General features: G+C 41.4%; 1 protein-coding gene across 1 annotated transcript in view; it reads left to right on the forward strand.

The window, feature by feature from the left end:
* Nucleotides 1-14,374, forward strand: part of LOC108098445 (chaoptin) — a 39,756-nt gene extending 25,382 nt beyond the window's left edge. Inside the window, 5 exon segments of the mRNA XM_017201348.2 lie at nt 4,020-4,164; nt 8,126-8,236; nt 8,564-8,996; nt 8,998-11,841; nt 12,575-14,374. Of these exon segments, the coding sequence (XP_017056837.2) occupies nt 4,020-4,164; nt 8,126-8,236; nt 8,564-8,996; nt 8,998-11,841; nt 12,575-12,757 (3,716 nt within the window). The 3' untranslated portion in view covers nt 12,758-14,374.
* The last annotated feature ends 3,045 nt before the right edge of the window (nt 14,375-17,419 follow it).

Here is a 17,419-nt window from a genome sequence, read left to right on the forward strand (position 1 = left end):
TTTTTAGCATTGGCTAGCAATTAAAACAGGAAAGAATACTGAGATACGTTAATGTCATTAAGAAGAGAAAACCAAGATAGAAAAGAGCTATATTTTAAGATTTTATGTCATTAAGAAAAGAAACCCAAGATAGAAAAGTGCTATATTATAATATTATATGGTTTCCAGCCCACAAAAAACTGGATTAACAAATGCTTGCCACATTTTGGGAGTTTTAAATATTATTTTATAAACCTTTCAAAGTTATTATGGTTTTTGCATGGAGTTTAAACAAGACAAAGAAATTGTCGGTGGTCTCGGTTGAGTTAATTTTGCATCTCTATGCTGCCAGTGCCCCTTTTTGCTCCTACTAACACTTTGTTGTTTGTGCTTTATTTCGTTTTTTCATATAGTGCTCGGTGGGGCAAGTTGAATAAACACTTGCCAAGTGACGCAAAACGAGACGAGAGCGTTGGACGTGGACGAGAATACAAACAATTGGGGGGAGGATGTGAAGTTGTGGGGGGTGGAAAAAGGTTGGGGGATAGAAGTTGGCAGCGGACTTCGCTGGTCTGCCTGGAAGCGAAAGTAAATAAATAAATATGCTTGGCATTTTGTCAGAGAATTGACTTGCGGCCATAAAGCACAAGCCAACGTACGAGAAGGAGTCTTCGTCCAGGAAACGTATCCCCCATTCCACGGTATCCAATAACCCAGTCCCCCAGTTTGCTCCCCGAGTTCATTTCAGTTGTTGGACCCTCAGGCACGGCGGCTAGAAGTTTATTAACGCCATATGTGTTGTTGCCGTTGTTGTGTTGGTGTTGGTTTGTCCACTCATAACAAAACACTGGCGTAGTCGCTTAGATATGCACACGCCCCCGCACACACACGTACTTTATATACATCCATATGTCTTGTATATATATATGCGATATATATCGTGGTTATATAGTTGGCCCTGCATGAGGAATGCGCTGGACTTGGCCACGTGTTTGCTGCTTGGTCAAGGGAGGCGCACGCGTGTCAACAGGGCGTATGATTAATATTGTATTAATATGCGATATGTAATTAAGATGTAAGCTGCTCTGTGTTTATATTACTGTTTGTGGGCGGTCGTGCCGCGCACACGTTTGCATTGACACTGGAATAAACAACAATCTAAACGTATCAACGATACGATCTAGATCACAGTAAGCTTAACTTTATGCAACCAAAAGCTGACAATTCAATATGGTCAACATTTAAATTCTTCGAGATTGAGCAAGCAATAATTAAAGAAACAAAGAATGGTAAAAAAAAATGCTTGCCATTGACTTTTTTTAGGAGTCCTTTCAATGTATCCTCTGAAAATTTTTTAATTGCCAACAAAAATTATACACTCCATTAGAAGATTTAAATTGAATCACCAAACATAACCAGACAATAACTTACTGAAATTTCTTTTTTCGAGTTATCATAAATTTTGTAACGATCACTCTTCGTTTCCGGCGATTTGCTCCTGGTTCCTGGTTGCTCCTTGCCGGTTCTCTCCTTTTAATGTCTTCATTTTTTGTGTGACTCAGAGCAAGCCCGGGGAGACATCAAAGCCGCAATTAAATTACGATTCGTTGAGCATGTGTTAATTAAACAGGAGCAGCTGGGGAGGACGACGAGGAGAGTCCTGGGGCGAGGGACGGCGCTCTCAAAGGAATTGGTCACCCAAGGCGACTCTCGCATGGAATTGGAGCTCCTGACAATCACACCCGCACACAGACACAAACACACACACACACACACGGAGTAGCTCACAAGGAAGGTGTGCGGGGTGACCATGTGTTTTAGCCTGATTATGGTAACGGCTGCTGCCGACCAAAGGGAATTTCCATGTCATGCTTGTCAACTTAAATTATGGCCTGACCTTACCTTAAGCATTCTGCGGGCGGGGATTGGAATGCCAAAACCTCCACCACCATCACCATCACCCCCCGAAAACCACCACCCACCTCCCTGTCCATAATCTCAACCCGTTCGCCGACATGGTAAATATTTTTCGGTCGAGTGGCGTGGCTTTTTCTCACTCACTCTCTGCTAGAAATGCTGCCACAAAACTGGAGAAGGAACTGACGTGCAACATGAAAATGCACTTTTCGCTTTTAATTGAAAAATTTCCTCCTCTCCTCTCTTCGGTTCGGTGTTTTGTGTGTTGTCATTTTTGGGCTTTTCTCCGAACCTCGAACCCCGCAAAAGCGAAGGCATACCTATCTATTTTTATAAGCCGTTTTTCCACCGCATTTCCTATGCATTCATTCCTGTGTGAGTATCTGCCGTCTGCACTAAATGCGAATATCACGGACGCATTAAAGCCAAAGCGAAATTCGCGACTAATCCCAGATTGTCGGAGATTGACTTCGGTCGTCAACGTTTTTGGCATAACCGAAAAAAGTGAAACAAACTTGACTGCCGAGCGAAATAATTAAACATCAATTTGATGAGTTGAAACTGCAAAAAAATGCCGAATACTAGGGCATCTAGACAAAGAGTAAAAAAAAATACCGCACAAAACGAAAACTGACCAACAATTGATTGTTTCTTATAAATATTCAATGCGCCAAAGAGTGCAAAAATCAATCGGTCTATGTTTGCCTATTTTTTGTACGCCATGGAATATTTAATAAGTGAAAACGCACTGATTCCCGATGAAACTTTGTTGAGGTTTGACTGGCAGGGAATTAAGCTCGAAAAAAATATGCAAAATTCATGGAATCGTTCAGGGAAAAACTTTTGAAAATTGCAAATCGCTGAACTGTTTTTTCCTCAATAAACGAAAACGTTCCTTTATTATTTTTTTAAAGTAATTAAATCAACCTTGACATATTGTGAATTCATTGTTATTTAAGTAATGCTGCAATGGGCGAGGGTTTTCTTTCAATTTTTATTTAAATTAATAATTCATATTTTTCAATCGAATTGAGGGCTTACCCTCATGTGGAGGTAAATAAATTTTGGCTTACTCCCCTAATCGATTTGGCCATTGCCCCATAAAAATTTAATAAAACGAGCAAATCGAGTACGTTGCGATTCATTGTTATACTCGGCCAAGATGTCACTGTCCTGTCTTTGGCACAGCCATAAAATGAAATTTGTTGCCGTTTTTTGGGAGGAGGGGTTATGGGGATGGTGAGTCGGTTCCTTTCCTGCAGGCAGTGCCCGGATCCTGTTCCTCTGGTCCGACCGGAAAACGCGCACAAAAATCGAAAGCGTGGCCTCATCGCCGGCGGGGAGTTGGCTTGGGCTACAAGCTACGGGCGATGGTCCTCTGGTCGGTGGGTCCATTGTCTGATGGCACGCTGATGACCCATTTGCCTTAACGCGCCGGCGATCAAAACTGCCAAAACAAAAGCCATCATCGTTAGACGGGGAGGAGGAAGGACCGCCTGTCTATGCATCGCATCGCATCGGGCGGCACATTGGGAATTGACGATGGACCGGCATATTCCCTCGTTTATGGTAAACGCTTCGAATGCCGTTTAAAATCAATTTGAATGATGAACTGATGGCCAACATCGCGTCGAGGTCTCTCACTTTGTGGGGCGTCTCGGATGCTCTCGAGTACGTCCAATATCAAACCAATTTTCAGACACGTGGCGAAAAGCATTTCGCAATTTCATTGTCTTTCAGCAAAAAAAGTTACAAGATGTACACATATAAAGATTTTTTTACTTTATTTGTTATACTTTCAAAATTTAAAGAAATTTGTATAAACCCTACGCAGATAAAGGTTAATTGCAGAACCTATTAAAAGTTATGAAAACTCATTTAGCTGTTCTTAAGAATTAGGTTCTTTGGTTAGGATTAAATTTCAGACCGCCAAATAAATTTTCTTGAGAAATGCTTTATTTAAAGACTGCTGTTTAACAGTAAACAAAGTTAATTGATTTTCCTTGAAACCTAATTCTTCATTTACATACTTCTGTGCCTCAAATCTGAGATGTTTCTTCTGAAAAATTTGTTTTTGCAAGCTTGTAATATTTTCCATCTTATTGTTTCCTTTTCCTCCGCAGAGTTCATGCACAGCAGTGTGCGCTACATCGAGATGTCTAACACGCACCTGCAAAGTGTCGACGATGAGACTTTCCAGGGACTGCGTCTCAAGACTCTGAAGCTAATCGACAACGAGCTGCAGGATATTTCCGAGCGGAGTTTCAGGTGAGTGCCCACGGGAAGGTTGCAAGTCACGATGGTGACCCAAAACGCCCATCTGCCATGGGAATGATGACAGGACAGTTGGCCGGCCTATTTACATGACCCCTTTTTTCACCTGGGTGCATGTATGCCTGTGAGTGTATGTGTGTAAGTGTGGGTGTATGTGCGTGCGTGTGTGTCTGCGAGTGAAGAGTGCTTTGTGTATTTTTACAACATAAACCTGCAAGTTGTAAAAAAGGCGTAAAATTAAGTTTAACAAAGCGCGGAGCGGGGTGGCGTCGCGCTTTCAGCGGGGCACTCAGGCTGAAAATGCAAGCGGGAAATGCAAACTCACACACGCAGCGGAAAACGCAAAAAAAAAATCCAGAGAAAATGGAAAACTTTCAAGCGCTATTTGTTTGAGTGTAAATAATCACAAAAAGAGAAATGAAGTGCTAGACGAGGGGAGAAGGGAGGGAACTTCGAGGGCTAACACCGAACAAATAAATGCTCTAATTAGTTAAGTTTATATAAATTAAACCGAGTTATGTTAGTTAAAAGATTCTTAACTCAAAGTGTCTGCCAGGAGCACCATAAGAATTAAGAATTATGGAGAGATCGCTTCTAAAACATAAGATAATTTGTTCTTTTAAACATGTAACTATATAAGTATAAGTGATATATTAGTATCTATTAATATACATTTTCAAATAAAAGATTTACTATTGATTGCCAATTCATGGATACCTTTTAAAGTGTAAACAGTCAAATAGAAAAAAGTTAACATACTTCAAAAAAGTGCTTGTTGTGCTGACTGTAGTACAGTGAATACAAGCTCTTATTTCGTCAGCATTTTGTGATTCAGTTCACATTACACATCACACATTTGACTGAGGCTGCAACTTCCCGACCGCCTCCCTTTTGGCCACCTTATTTTCGTGTGTGTAGAAGAGAGAGGGAAGAGATCGTGGGAAAGAGTCGACCGCATTTGCCAGCCTTTTTGGTTCTTTTTTTCTGCTCTTCATCTTATACGCTTTTTGTTGCCATGAAATGAAACGCGAAAATTTTTTAACGAGCACAAAGGATAACCAGAGTTGGGGTCACGCCCCTTAACCGCAGGCAACCGCCCACCCGCACACACATTAAGCTGCTAAAGTTAAATGGATGCCCACAGTTAACGGCTGTGTGCAGTTTTCCGGAGGGGAAAATGCCAAAAGGGGGCGAGCCAACTGAAGACACAGTTACACACTCCGACGGCATTAAGAATTTAAATCAAACTAATTAATGCTCATATGCCTGGCGAATGTGGTTGAAGTCTACCTATGCCTCCTTCTTTTTCCATATTCACATTACCCTCTCTCTCTTGAGTATAATTTACCTTTTCTGCTTTCTTCATAATACACTCCCGCCACGATGTCAATTAGTGGAAAAGTTAGTCGGGGGATAAATGGAAAGCCACTAGACAACTTTCAAGTGGGCAATTTTTAAATATATATATAAATATACATATAAATAAGCTTCGTGTTTAAATATGCACTTAAACGGCTTTATTAAAATGTAATTAGTTTACTGCTTAACGGGGATTATTTTTAACGGTGTAGGAGTGTGATAAGCAAAAATAACTTTTTATAAAGCTTATTCTTTAATCACAACACCAACAAGTTATATTAATATCAACATTATTATAAAATTATATTATTAAATCCTATACAACATTGCACTGCATTCATATTACCTGTAAATACTGAATTTTTCAACTTTTAAATGTATTTATCACAAAATATAATCGACATATACTCAAATATGCACCCTCTTTTTATTTACTTTTGTTGACCCTCAACAACAACCCATGTTTGAGCAGCTACTCGCTCTTGACCGCATATGTGGCCAGTTAAAGTTTCATTCGCATGCAAGTATATATACATATAACATACATATATACCCAACTTTCCACTTCATACATTTGTGTACCTTTATAATACCCGTAAAAGGAGCACTCGGGAGAAGACTTGATTTCATTTCGGTTGCGGACTATGATACCATATGTAAAAGTTCTCATCAATATTTAAGCACTTATGTATTTCAAAAATTGCTAATTAATAATTTACAGTGCTACATTGCTAAATTAAACACACGCACATGTATCTGCTCTGTGTGTTTATTGGTTTGTTGTGTGTTACTTATTTTTGTTGCGTGTTCAGTTGCAAAGTGCCGATAAATGCGCAACTCTTCGGTATTCTATGTATACCGTATATATACTATATGTGTGTATACGTTTTATCTGAATGACAAGCCAGTGGAGTTTTTCGAAGGAGAAAACAGAATAAAGAGAACTATTTAAGGATAGGAAATGTTGGTAGTAAAACTCTTTAATTTTCTTAGAGATTTAATTAATGTCTACGTTTAAATTTAGGAACTAGACTTTTTAATTTTACCTAACATTTTGTATTTGATTCGTAATTACTTAAATTATTCTTTTTTATCAACTTTACAACAACACCTACATTTTCTCATTTTATAAGCTTGTTTTAAGTTTTTAAAACAACAAACCCGAAATCTGGAGAGCGCACTTATATTGTTTTAATCTCTTTTAAGTGAAATTCTGATTGTGCCGCCCTCGAAGGTTGACGATACGCCTAAATCGTTACCAATAGTTATTTAGAAGTCCTTTGATGACAAACACGCTTACACCGAATCACGCACACACGCAACCCAAAATGTCGGCCGCAAGGAAAGCCAGAATAACAGTAACAACTACCGGTAAATGGCCAAAGAAAGCCGAAAACAAAGAGCAGGGCTGAAAAGAGAGTGGGCCGAAGTAGTTGAAAGGGAGCCGCAAAAATTTGGTTTTGCGTTTGATTCTTCGTCGCATAAACAACAAGTCCCGGGACCAACAGCAAAATCAACAACACCAAGAACTACAAAAGGATGCCGCTGCACTGGTTTTTGTTGTTTTGTTGTTGCCGTTAAGGAGGAGGCTGAAGCTTGTTTGGAAAACCTCGTGGTTTTCATAATTGAGGTCGCTGTTTCCCCGAACTCTGTTTGGTTTTCTCTTTGCAGTACCCTGGAATGAAAATTAGAGTGGACCTCATGACTAATATCCTTTTTTAAATTAAGAAAACTTTTAAATATAAATAATATGAGTTATAAATGTTTTAGAATTATATTTTTTTTATTAATATTTTTATTTTAGTTATTTATTGTTATTTTGTTAAATTTTCAGTACATTTTTTCGTTTGGCCATATAGTAGGTCAACGTTGCGTATGATTATTATTTTTGCGTTGGCCAAGTTAAACTTCAAGTTTCATTAGCCGCAAATCTCTCAGTTTAATATTCAAGTCAACTGCAATAATAAACAAATAAAACTTAAAAGCAATTTGCATGCGTGACAAAGTTTATAACCACCTCGCAGGCACAAAACCCATTTTACAACTTTTTTTTACCTATGCCTTATGGGCCCTAAAAATACCTTATAAAAACATTATAAACTCTAGATTCCACTGTGGTCCACTCCTTTGCACATGTGTTTGTGTGTGCGTCTGTATGAGTTTGCGGTGCGTGTGTATAACTATTAATGGGGCCTAGAGAGGAAGTGGAAGGGGGAAGAGTGAGGATTGGGGAGTGGGAAATGGGGAGTGGGAAATGGGGAGTAAGGCAGCTGGGGTCGCCTGGGTCGCCGTTGCTACGCGTTAATTAAGTTTAAATATTTGTTTTCCGACTTGTGTGTAGGATATGTCAAAAGGCAGGCAGCACGTCAATTTATATGAGCCACGAGATGGGGATGTTTATGGGGCGAAGGGAGGTTGCAGACCCAAGCGGAAACTGTTGATAGTTGTGAACAAAAGTTTGAGTGAAAGTTTTAGACATTATATATATTTTTGATAACCAGTCCCACCCCAGCAGTAGCTCATGTGGAATGATTTAAATAATATTCGTATAGGCATCGCATGCGTCCTCGCTCTAATCTGATATCTCCCTTTGCAGCACGATGACACACTCGCTGATGACACTGGATATCTCCGGCAACAAGATGCAGCACCTGCCACTGGATGCACTGCAGCGATTGCATTCCCTCTCGCGACTGGTGGCACAACGGTGAGTCTTTGGATTTCAGGTTTCAAGTTTGACGGAGCCCCAGCAACTTGAAGCTACACTTGACATTAAACGATGGGTGGGTGGAATAGGGAAAGGGGCAAAACAAATTCAAATGCGTTCACGTAGAGCTGGGGGAATTTATTTGCTGCAATAAAATGAAGTGCTTGGCGGATTTGTCCTCTTTATTACTCTTTTACTAGAAAATAGTAATTTACTCACAACTATTTGTAAACGTGTTTTGTATTAAGAGAAGAGGAAAAGGCTATCTGGAGAATATTATCATCTCGTCTCATTAAATTTAATTTGTTTTATTTTTTTCTTTCCCAGTAATCACATCACCAGTTTGGATGGCAATTGGGATGCCCAGCACGATACCCTTCGATCGCTGCATTTATCCGATAATGATATTACGGAAGTTGCGCCTGGAGGTGGATCTATAGAAGTGATTTCCCAGAGTGACAATAGTTCTCAGCCCTCGAGCTTGGCAGCAGTTCAGACGAGATTGGAGACGAGTAATTCCCTGTACCCACCATCTCCAAGTTCTGGAGATAGAACAACAGGAGGCCGACCGTTCGAACAGCTGCAAAAATTACTCTGGCTGGATCTGTCCAACAATCGAATATATCACGTGGCCGGGAACTATCTTCCCCGATCTCTGGTGACCATGGACTTGTCCAGCAATCTTCTCACGGTTTTCCCCCAGCAACTTTTCGAACAACTTCCCGAGTTGCGAATCGTGAGCCTTAGGGACAATCTAATAAAAAAGTGTTCAGTGGAAGGAACTCCAAATAAGACCATTAAGAATGCATCTGGAACGCCTGGATCTGGGTCAGAATTGCATTGAAAGCCTAGAATCTGACTATTTCCAGCAAAACTATTCGGATGTTCATTTGAGGGCCTTAAATCTGGAGCAAAACTTCGTAACCCAACTCCCGGAAGCCGTGTTCAAAGCCACTGGAATAGCGCATCTCGTGCTGGCCTTCAATGCGATCGGTCGCATTCATCCTTCGGCCTTTGAGGGCCTGACTGAAACCCTGGAGTATCTGGATCTGGAGAGAAATCAACTCACCACAGTCCCAGTGGCCTTATCCTCACTGCATCGCTTGAAGTATCTCTATTTGACGTCCAATCAGATTAGTCAACTGAACAATCTTCCCTCGTTCACGGAAAATCTACGAGTACTAAGTCTAAGTGGCAATAACTTCTCGATGATCCCGGTTTTGGGTCTGAAAAACTACACACAACTATCCTACTTGAATATGGGCTATAATTCCATAACGGACATTCCAGAGGGAATTTTTGCGGTGGATTCCTGGGGCAGCAATTTGCAAACAATACTGCTGCGGAACAACAAGATAACCCACCTCCATTTGGGTTCCTTTGCGGGGTTGGAGCAGATTCAGGAGATCAGTTTGAGTTTCAACGACATCACCATACATCATCCGCTGGTTTTCGAGAATGTCTCGCGAACTCTCAAGATTCTGGAACTCTCGTTCGCTGTTTTTCCGGCCAGAAGTCTCGAGAGTCTCGATCCACTTGATGCTTTATTGCCACTTTCCCAATTAATTTGGCTGGGATTGGACAACAATAATCTAAAACAAGTCTCAAATGAATCCTTCGCGCAGATGAGGGAACTGAGCTACATAAATCTGAGCTTTAACCAGCTGAAGACACTGCCCCGCGGACTCTTTCAGTCCGATGTCCACAGCCATCTGGTTGAAATTGACTTGTCCTACAATGCCCTCGAGCATTTGGAGACGCAGACATTTCACAGCCTTGGGGATTTGCAAACACTTAATCTGCAATCGAATCGCCTGAGGACCATTGCCCGGCATGCATTTCACAACTTGGAGTTCCTACGCTACTTGGATTTGTCTCACAATCGGTTGGTCAATATTTCCCACGGTGCCTTCACGGTGATGCCCAATTTGGCGGCCCTGGATCTGATGCACAATCAACTGTGTTCCCTGTCCTTGAAGTCCTTTCTCTACGTTTCAAACACCACCACGCCACTGCGTCTGAATGTGAGTCACAATCACATAACCAGCTTCTACGATGAGCTGAGTAGCTACATGTACATCTACCAGCTGGACATTAGTCACAACCACGTGGCCAAGTCGGATAGCTTTACGAACCTGGCGAACACGCTGCGGTTCCTTAACTTGGCCCACAACCAGCTGGGCTCACTGCAGAGCCATGCCTTCGGGGACTTGGAGTTCCTGGAGATCCTCAACGTGGCCCACAACAATCTCACCTCGCTGAGGCGCCGCAGTTTCCAGGGCTTGAATAGTCTGCAGGAACTGGATTTGAGTCACAATCAGTTGGACCAACTGCAGGTGGAACAGTTCTCGAATTTGCGGAAACTGCGGATCCTGCGGATTAATTCGAATCGGCTAAGGGCACTGCCACGCGAGGTTTTCATGAACACAAGGCTGGAGTTCCTGGACATAGCCGACAATCAGCTGAGCGTTTGGCCAGTGCCGGCGTTCACGGACATTGGATTCACCCTGCGCTCCATTCAGATGGCCCACAATAATCTGGAGTACTTGGATGCCTCGATGTTCATCAACTCGCAGTTCCTGTACGACATCGGCTTGGCCCGCAACCGCATCACGATACTGCCGGACAACACATTCAGCTTCCTGAACAATCTGACCAACCTCGACCTGTCACAGAATCCCCTGGTGACGACCAACCTGCGCGAGGTGTTCGTTCACACGCCGCGCCTGCGGAAGCTGAGCCTCCACCACATGGGACTGTATGTCCTGCCCCCGCTGAAGCTGCCCCTCCTCTCCTACCTCGACGTGAGTGGCAACTATTTGCAGGAGCTGTCACCACTGGGTTCGCTGCGACACCTGCGCCACGTCAATGTGTCGCACAACAAACTCACGAACGCCAGTTGTGCGGCGGAGCATCTGCCGCCATCGGTGCGTGTTTTGGACCTGGCCCACAATCCTCTGCGGCGGATAACGCTTCACGATCTGGCCAGCTTGCGGCACCTGGCCGAGCTGAATATCCTGGACGTAAAGGTGGCCAATCCGCAGGCCTTCTCTAAGCTGCGTTCGCTGAGGAAGCTGCACGCCAGCTCGCATTCGAATCTCGGCGAGATTGTGGCCAGAATGCCGGGCCTGCAGCAGTTGAGGGTCCACTGCCTCGAAACGAATATCGGGCCGCAGCTTTTTGCCAAGTTGGTGAACAACACGAAAATCCGGCTACTGGAGCTTTATGGCAGCAATGTTCAGACGATTGCACCGGATGTCTTTGCCGGATTGTCGCGAAATCAGCGGCTGCAGGTGAAGATCTCGCACACCCGCATCTCCGACCTTCCGCCGGGCATTTTCTATGCGCTCCGCGAGGTGCCGCACCTGTCCATCGACATCTCGCACAATCGCATCAACGCACTGGCCGCCGACAGTTTCTATCCCAACAAGAGCTACTGGGATGCCGTGGGAACGAGGAGCATCATGGGTGGCCTCATCACCGCGCACAATCCACTCGAGTGCGAGTGCGGATTGGTCTGGTTTGGCCACTGGCTTCGCAGGTGGCTGAGGGAGTCCGCCCAGATCAAGGTCATCCAGAAGGACGACCTCAAGCGCATGGTTCAGGTGAGCTAAGCCCACTTGGCATTCCCTTTTCCACTTTCTGTTTAACCTTAAATCTTGATTTTTGGCCAAAAGTTACCCCTATCGATTGCCGATATGCGCGTAAGCTTTTATATGTTTTTTACAACCCTTTTTTATGCGATATTTGTGCAGAGCGGGCTAGTCACACTTTTATGGTTATTTTATGTTTGATAAGAAAAACAAATTGTTTTTATATACTACCACAAAATTTAATTCTTAATTTTAACTTTTGACCCATTTTATGCTAATTTAATTTTTGAAATTGGTTGAAACTAAAAACAAGAAAGGAAGCTATATACTCTTAAAGTAAAATTCAAAGATCGTAATTCAATCATAAAAATTTTTAAAAAATAAAAAATTAACTAATGATGAACTTGGTTACAGGCTTTAAATACAAATGTTTTGAGGTATGCATCTTCAAAATCGGATTAAAATTTAAAAAGTTATGGACCTAGAATTAGACAATTATTGCCGATTTTTCCATTTTTGGAAATTGTTTCATAAATTTGAAAGTGCTACAAAATCATTTTATGTAATTTAATAGCAGCAATGTTGATACCAGTAAAACAAGTATTAAAGCTGAAAGAAATTCAATTGCTTAATTTAAGCTTTGCATTAATATCCAAACTTCGGACAACCGAACTATACTTTTTTTAGGAATTATTACCGCTTAAATTTGTATTCATTTTTAATGAAATGTCTTACCTATTAATAGCGCGCCCGTGCCAACACTTGCCACGATCCGACTTCGGGTCGGCACCTGCCCATCCTGGAGATCTTTCCCGAGGACCTCCTCTGTCAGGCGAGTGCGTTGAGCAGTTCCGGCCAGCGCATATTCCTGTTATCCTTCGCGATGGCCCTGCTGATACCCATCGCGATGACCACCATGACTCTCTGATGTTGGCTTTAGTTGCCGGCAAAGTAAGTTTTTAGCACATCGAATCGGAGGAGGTGGCTTTACTAACCGACTCCGCTCCTGTGGCGAACTGCTGAAGATACTCAACTAACGGTTGCCTGTATGATATGTACATATATAAATATATATATACACTTAACTTAAACTAATCGGTAGCTACGAATTTTTGGGATTTGGCTAATTGTGAGAGGCAGACCCGTAACAATAAAGATACAGTTAATTGAAAGACAAGCAAATCGGTTTATGTCCACTCGTAATTGATAAGTTTTATATACATACATACAAACAAAGTGTATTTATAAGTAGTGGAACAAGTCATGTGCTGGGCTGATTTTTTTCAGTTCTACATTTAAGTTCTTCCAACAAATGACTTTGATTTTCATGCAGAAAATTTGTTAAGCTCGTTAGCATCAGTAATTTCTTCCGCTCGTAAACTTCCAATAAAAAGTTATATTTATAGCTGTCTCAAACTGAAACTTATTCATCCGAATATTGCCTTTTATCCCCCTTTCCCTCCCATTTATCGCCCAATGCATGACGTTGTGTCTTGGCCAACATTTAAGGTAATTAATGCAATTGATTACATACACAGAACCATACACACACCAGCGAACATATGATGATTCCTAACACACTCACACACTTAGAGCCTAGTTATTAAACAATTTTGCATCTTCATAGATCAACCTAGGAGGATAAGTTGTTAATAATAGTTGCATAACTATTTTTAAAGCGAATTTGCAAGAGAAACGTATAATACGAAGTCTAGATTTATTTGCCTATAATTTACAATTTAGACAAGGCCAATAAGTACGTTTAATATAAATACAAATACGCATTTAGATAAATCGAGATATATATAAATAACGATATATACTAATAATATGAACAATTATTGGATAGAAATTATTAATTGTTTTTTAAGCAAGAGTAGCGAACATTGCACAACTAACAGCAAAACTAGAGAACGGTTTGCAAACTTTGCGGGCAGTCAAATTTTAACAACACACACGCAGACATATATAAGTACATATCAGTTTGGCAAAAAAATAATAATAATGGTAAAATAATGAAAGCATAATCGTGTCATATACAGACACACAAAACTCCAAGCAATTTAACTGAGAGGAATAAATTACAAAATAAAAACGTTCCCTTGTTTTTTCGTTCTTTACTCACCATTTCATTGCGTTTTTTATTTGTACCTTTTGATTTCGGTTACAACAATGACAATCGTGATACTAATTGTAGTTGTTTACACGACGATGATGCAAAATGCACAAGTAAAATAATAATAATAATAATGATATTGATAAATAAACTATTGAACGAGACAAAGTGGACAAATGAATTATGGCAAAACAAACACTTTGAAAAAGCTGCTGGTAAAGCAATTCTTTTTTAAACTAACCATTATTTCAGTTATCTGCCCAAACCACGTCCAAAAAATTAAACAAGAACACCAAATGGAATTTTTATCAAATAATATTGTACATATAGCAAACGGAATGGAATGTTCATTATGTTTATTCAAGCCAGCGTTTATTTCCAATTATTTTTTCATTTAACGAACAGCGGCTAAAAAATGCGAAATTAAAAAAAAAAACCGGAGAAGTTAAAGTAGTGAATGAAAAACTGAAAATGAATATCGATACAGAAAATTGAATATGAAATAAATATAAAAATGCTAGAAATATTAACCCTTTGTGTTTAACAATGATGGGAATTGGTTTCAGTTTCCGTTTCCCCGTGTTGCGCCACTTTAACCCCTATCAGGTGCAGACCCCAGAGATTAGCCTCCAATAAGGACTCGTACTCAGGTTGCTCCAACTCCAGATCCGTATCCTGCTGGCCTGCAGATGTTGACCCTTTTACACATTTTAGTGTGAAACTTGACTCGGGGCAAAATAAGTTGCGGGAAATTATGTGCGGGAGACGCGGTCGCCGCAGGTGGCACGACTCTCACCTCCCGACAACTTGTGGCAATTTTCCCTGCCCCTGTTGCTTCCCTTACCACACAAAAACAGCAGCAAGGAAGCTCGTGAAGCGAGGAAACGAGCAGCAAATTTACAAGGAGCAACGGAAGGAGCAGCGGTGGCTGAGGAACCCCTGGTCAGGCCATAATTGGATTATCGGCGCTCAAAAGTGTTTCAATGAGTGCATTCCATTGCAACCAGATCTTGTTCGCCACCCTCGTCAATTTTGCTCGTCTCGTGCTGCAATCAGTGGCGGATACTCTTTTCTCTCCATAAATTGTTGGTATTGGCTATTCTGGTAAAACTTTTGCAAGGTTATTAAACAAATATTGTAAAGTTATCAATCTGCAAAGTTTGTGTTACTTATTTAAAATAAAATTAAAGTGAGTATATAAAATTGTTATGTTTTCGTAAAATCGTTCCCAACAGCAAAATAATATAATAGTCCAGTTAATTGGTCATTTTAACCACAAAAATTTCAAATAATTAGAAAACCCCATATATACAAACAGAAGTTAAAAGTTTTTGAAACAACCCACATTTTTTATCTGAAGAAACGAGAATTGTTTTACTTAAAGTTATGCTCTGTAAAAATAATTGTTGCGCCTTTGATATTCATTAAAACATTCAGAAATGCAAACAACTTACCTTTCATCCAGCAGCCGCGGTGCATTTACGCCGCCGAAGAAGCTGCTCTATAAATAATCCCGACCACTGATGCTCCTTTGAGGGTATTTTCAGGCTCGTCAAGCCGGATTCCCTTTTCAGCTTGTGTGTGGTGCTCCTTCTTGTTCGAGTGCGTGTGTTTTCTTTTTTTTAGGGGATAACTGAAACCTTTCAGCGCTTTTAAGGCTTTCCCCACCCCACTTCTCCCCCCGTTCCCTATTCGTGGACGAGTATGGCCGCGAATTGTGGGCCTGTGTGGTTGTACTTGTTGTTCCTGCGAAGTCCTTTATGCGGACCGGTCTCCCCATGCCGGAGATTGCATGTCGATGCGACTTAATTGCATTTCAGACAGTCCTGCCGACGAGCTGTTCGCCGTGCCCGGCTGTTCGAAATCCCCTCCCCCTTTCACATACTCGCTTTTCCCCTTCCATACCCCTTTCCACAATCCGCTCCTCTGTTGGTTCCTCCGCTCGCCTTTTGCAGTTTTCCCCTCGCCATTTTCCGTGTTGGTCGGAAGGAAGCGGCACTAAGTACAAGTTGTCGGTGGGGATTGCCACTGCAGCTGCAGTAGAAACTGCACCAGCTTTTAAAAATTGCTGCACAGCTAAAAATATGTTTGAGTATCAAAAAGTAGAGAAGCTATTTTCAATTCAAAGGCTTAAATCATTACCCCTTTGTCATTTTAATAGTCAGCAGCATTTAAATAATGGCTAGTTCATAAAACAATTTCTGCTTAATTATTTATTTATTGGTTGGTATATATTTATTGAAACATTGAATAGCATTTAATAGATTTTCCATTTTAAATTAGTTTAATGCTATCATAAAGTTATCAAGCTTTGTAAAAATATTTCTGAAAACTGTTAAACCTTTTTCTTCGGTGGATACGTACTGCAGATGGTAATACTACACACCGCTACTTACTGTTCTTACCTGTATGCCGGCTAACAAGTATCGATATTGTTTCAGCCACATCTCAGCCGAAAGTGAAAGGAAGTGAGCTGCTTGGGGAGCGCCATTAGGAGTTGCAGCAATTTAATAGCCACCAAGGAGCTGACGCCCGAAAACTAAACGTTAAGTTTACCTCGCAGGCATGTTGCCACACATTGGGGTAAAGTACTGACGGTTTTTTTTTTTTTTTGTTTTGTTTTGTGGGCTTCAGGGGCTACGGAGGTGGAGCAGAGCAGAGCACACTTGGCTGTCAAAGCCGGCGACGAGCAGGTAAATTCGAATCCACCCAATTTGCCTGGCACTCGCCGCTACTCACCATTACTAATGCAGATATGCCAGATATCAGGGAATCCAGAGGGGAACTCACACTCAAAGAGTGGGGAAGGTGGAACGAAGGGGCCAGCAGGACTAGCCGGCATAGCAGTAATGGCAAAAACCGCCGACAAATCTGCTGCATTGCCCCCACTAACACACAGACAGTTTGGGAAGAAGGGGAGTGAAGAGGGGAGCGAAAATAGGAGTAATAAGGAGAGTAGAAAGGGCAGTAGAAAGGGCAGTAGAAAGGGGAGTAGAAAGGGGAGTAGAAAGGGGAGTAGAATAGAGAGGGAAAGGGGAAACGAGGACGCTTCCCGTCGCGCCAGCGGGCAAACTAACAGAGTGCTTATTTTAACGAAGTTACAACAACTTTTGCAATACAAACAGTAATGCCAGGGCAGATTCACACTCGGCACAACCGTCCTGCCAGCAAGGATACACGGACACAGATGCAGACACGGGCGAAGATACAGATGCAGATACACAGATACAGATACACATCCACGGGCTGTGCAGCTCACTGCCCCTAAAAGTATGCAACAGCATTGGAAGAGCTAGAAATTAAATGAAATTGGAGAAATATAAATGCTCTTTGAGAGGGAAACTATCTTTAAATTAATTATTTAAAATATACAAAGTAGCTTATATAGATTTATGATTCATAGCAATATGCTTCTTCCACATAAAGTGGTTAATCTTCTTTATGCTGTCATCAAATTTACTTTGTTCCAGCTGT

This window comes from Drosophila ficusphila, unplaced genomic scaffold, assembly GCF_018152265.1.
Source record: "Drosophila ficusphila isolate 14025-0441.05 unplaced genomic scaffold, ASM1815226v1 contig_436, whole genome shotgun sequence".
Classification (NCBI taxonomy): domain Eukaryota; kingdom Metazoa; phylum Arthropoda; class Insecta; order Diptera; family Drosophilidae; genus Drosophila; species Drosophila ficusphila.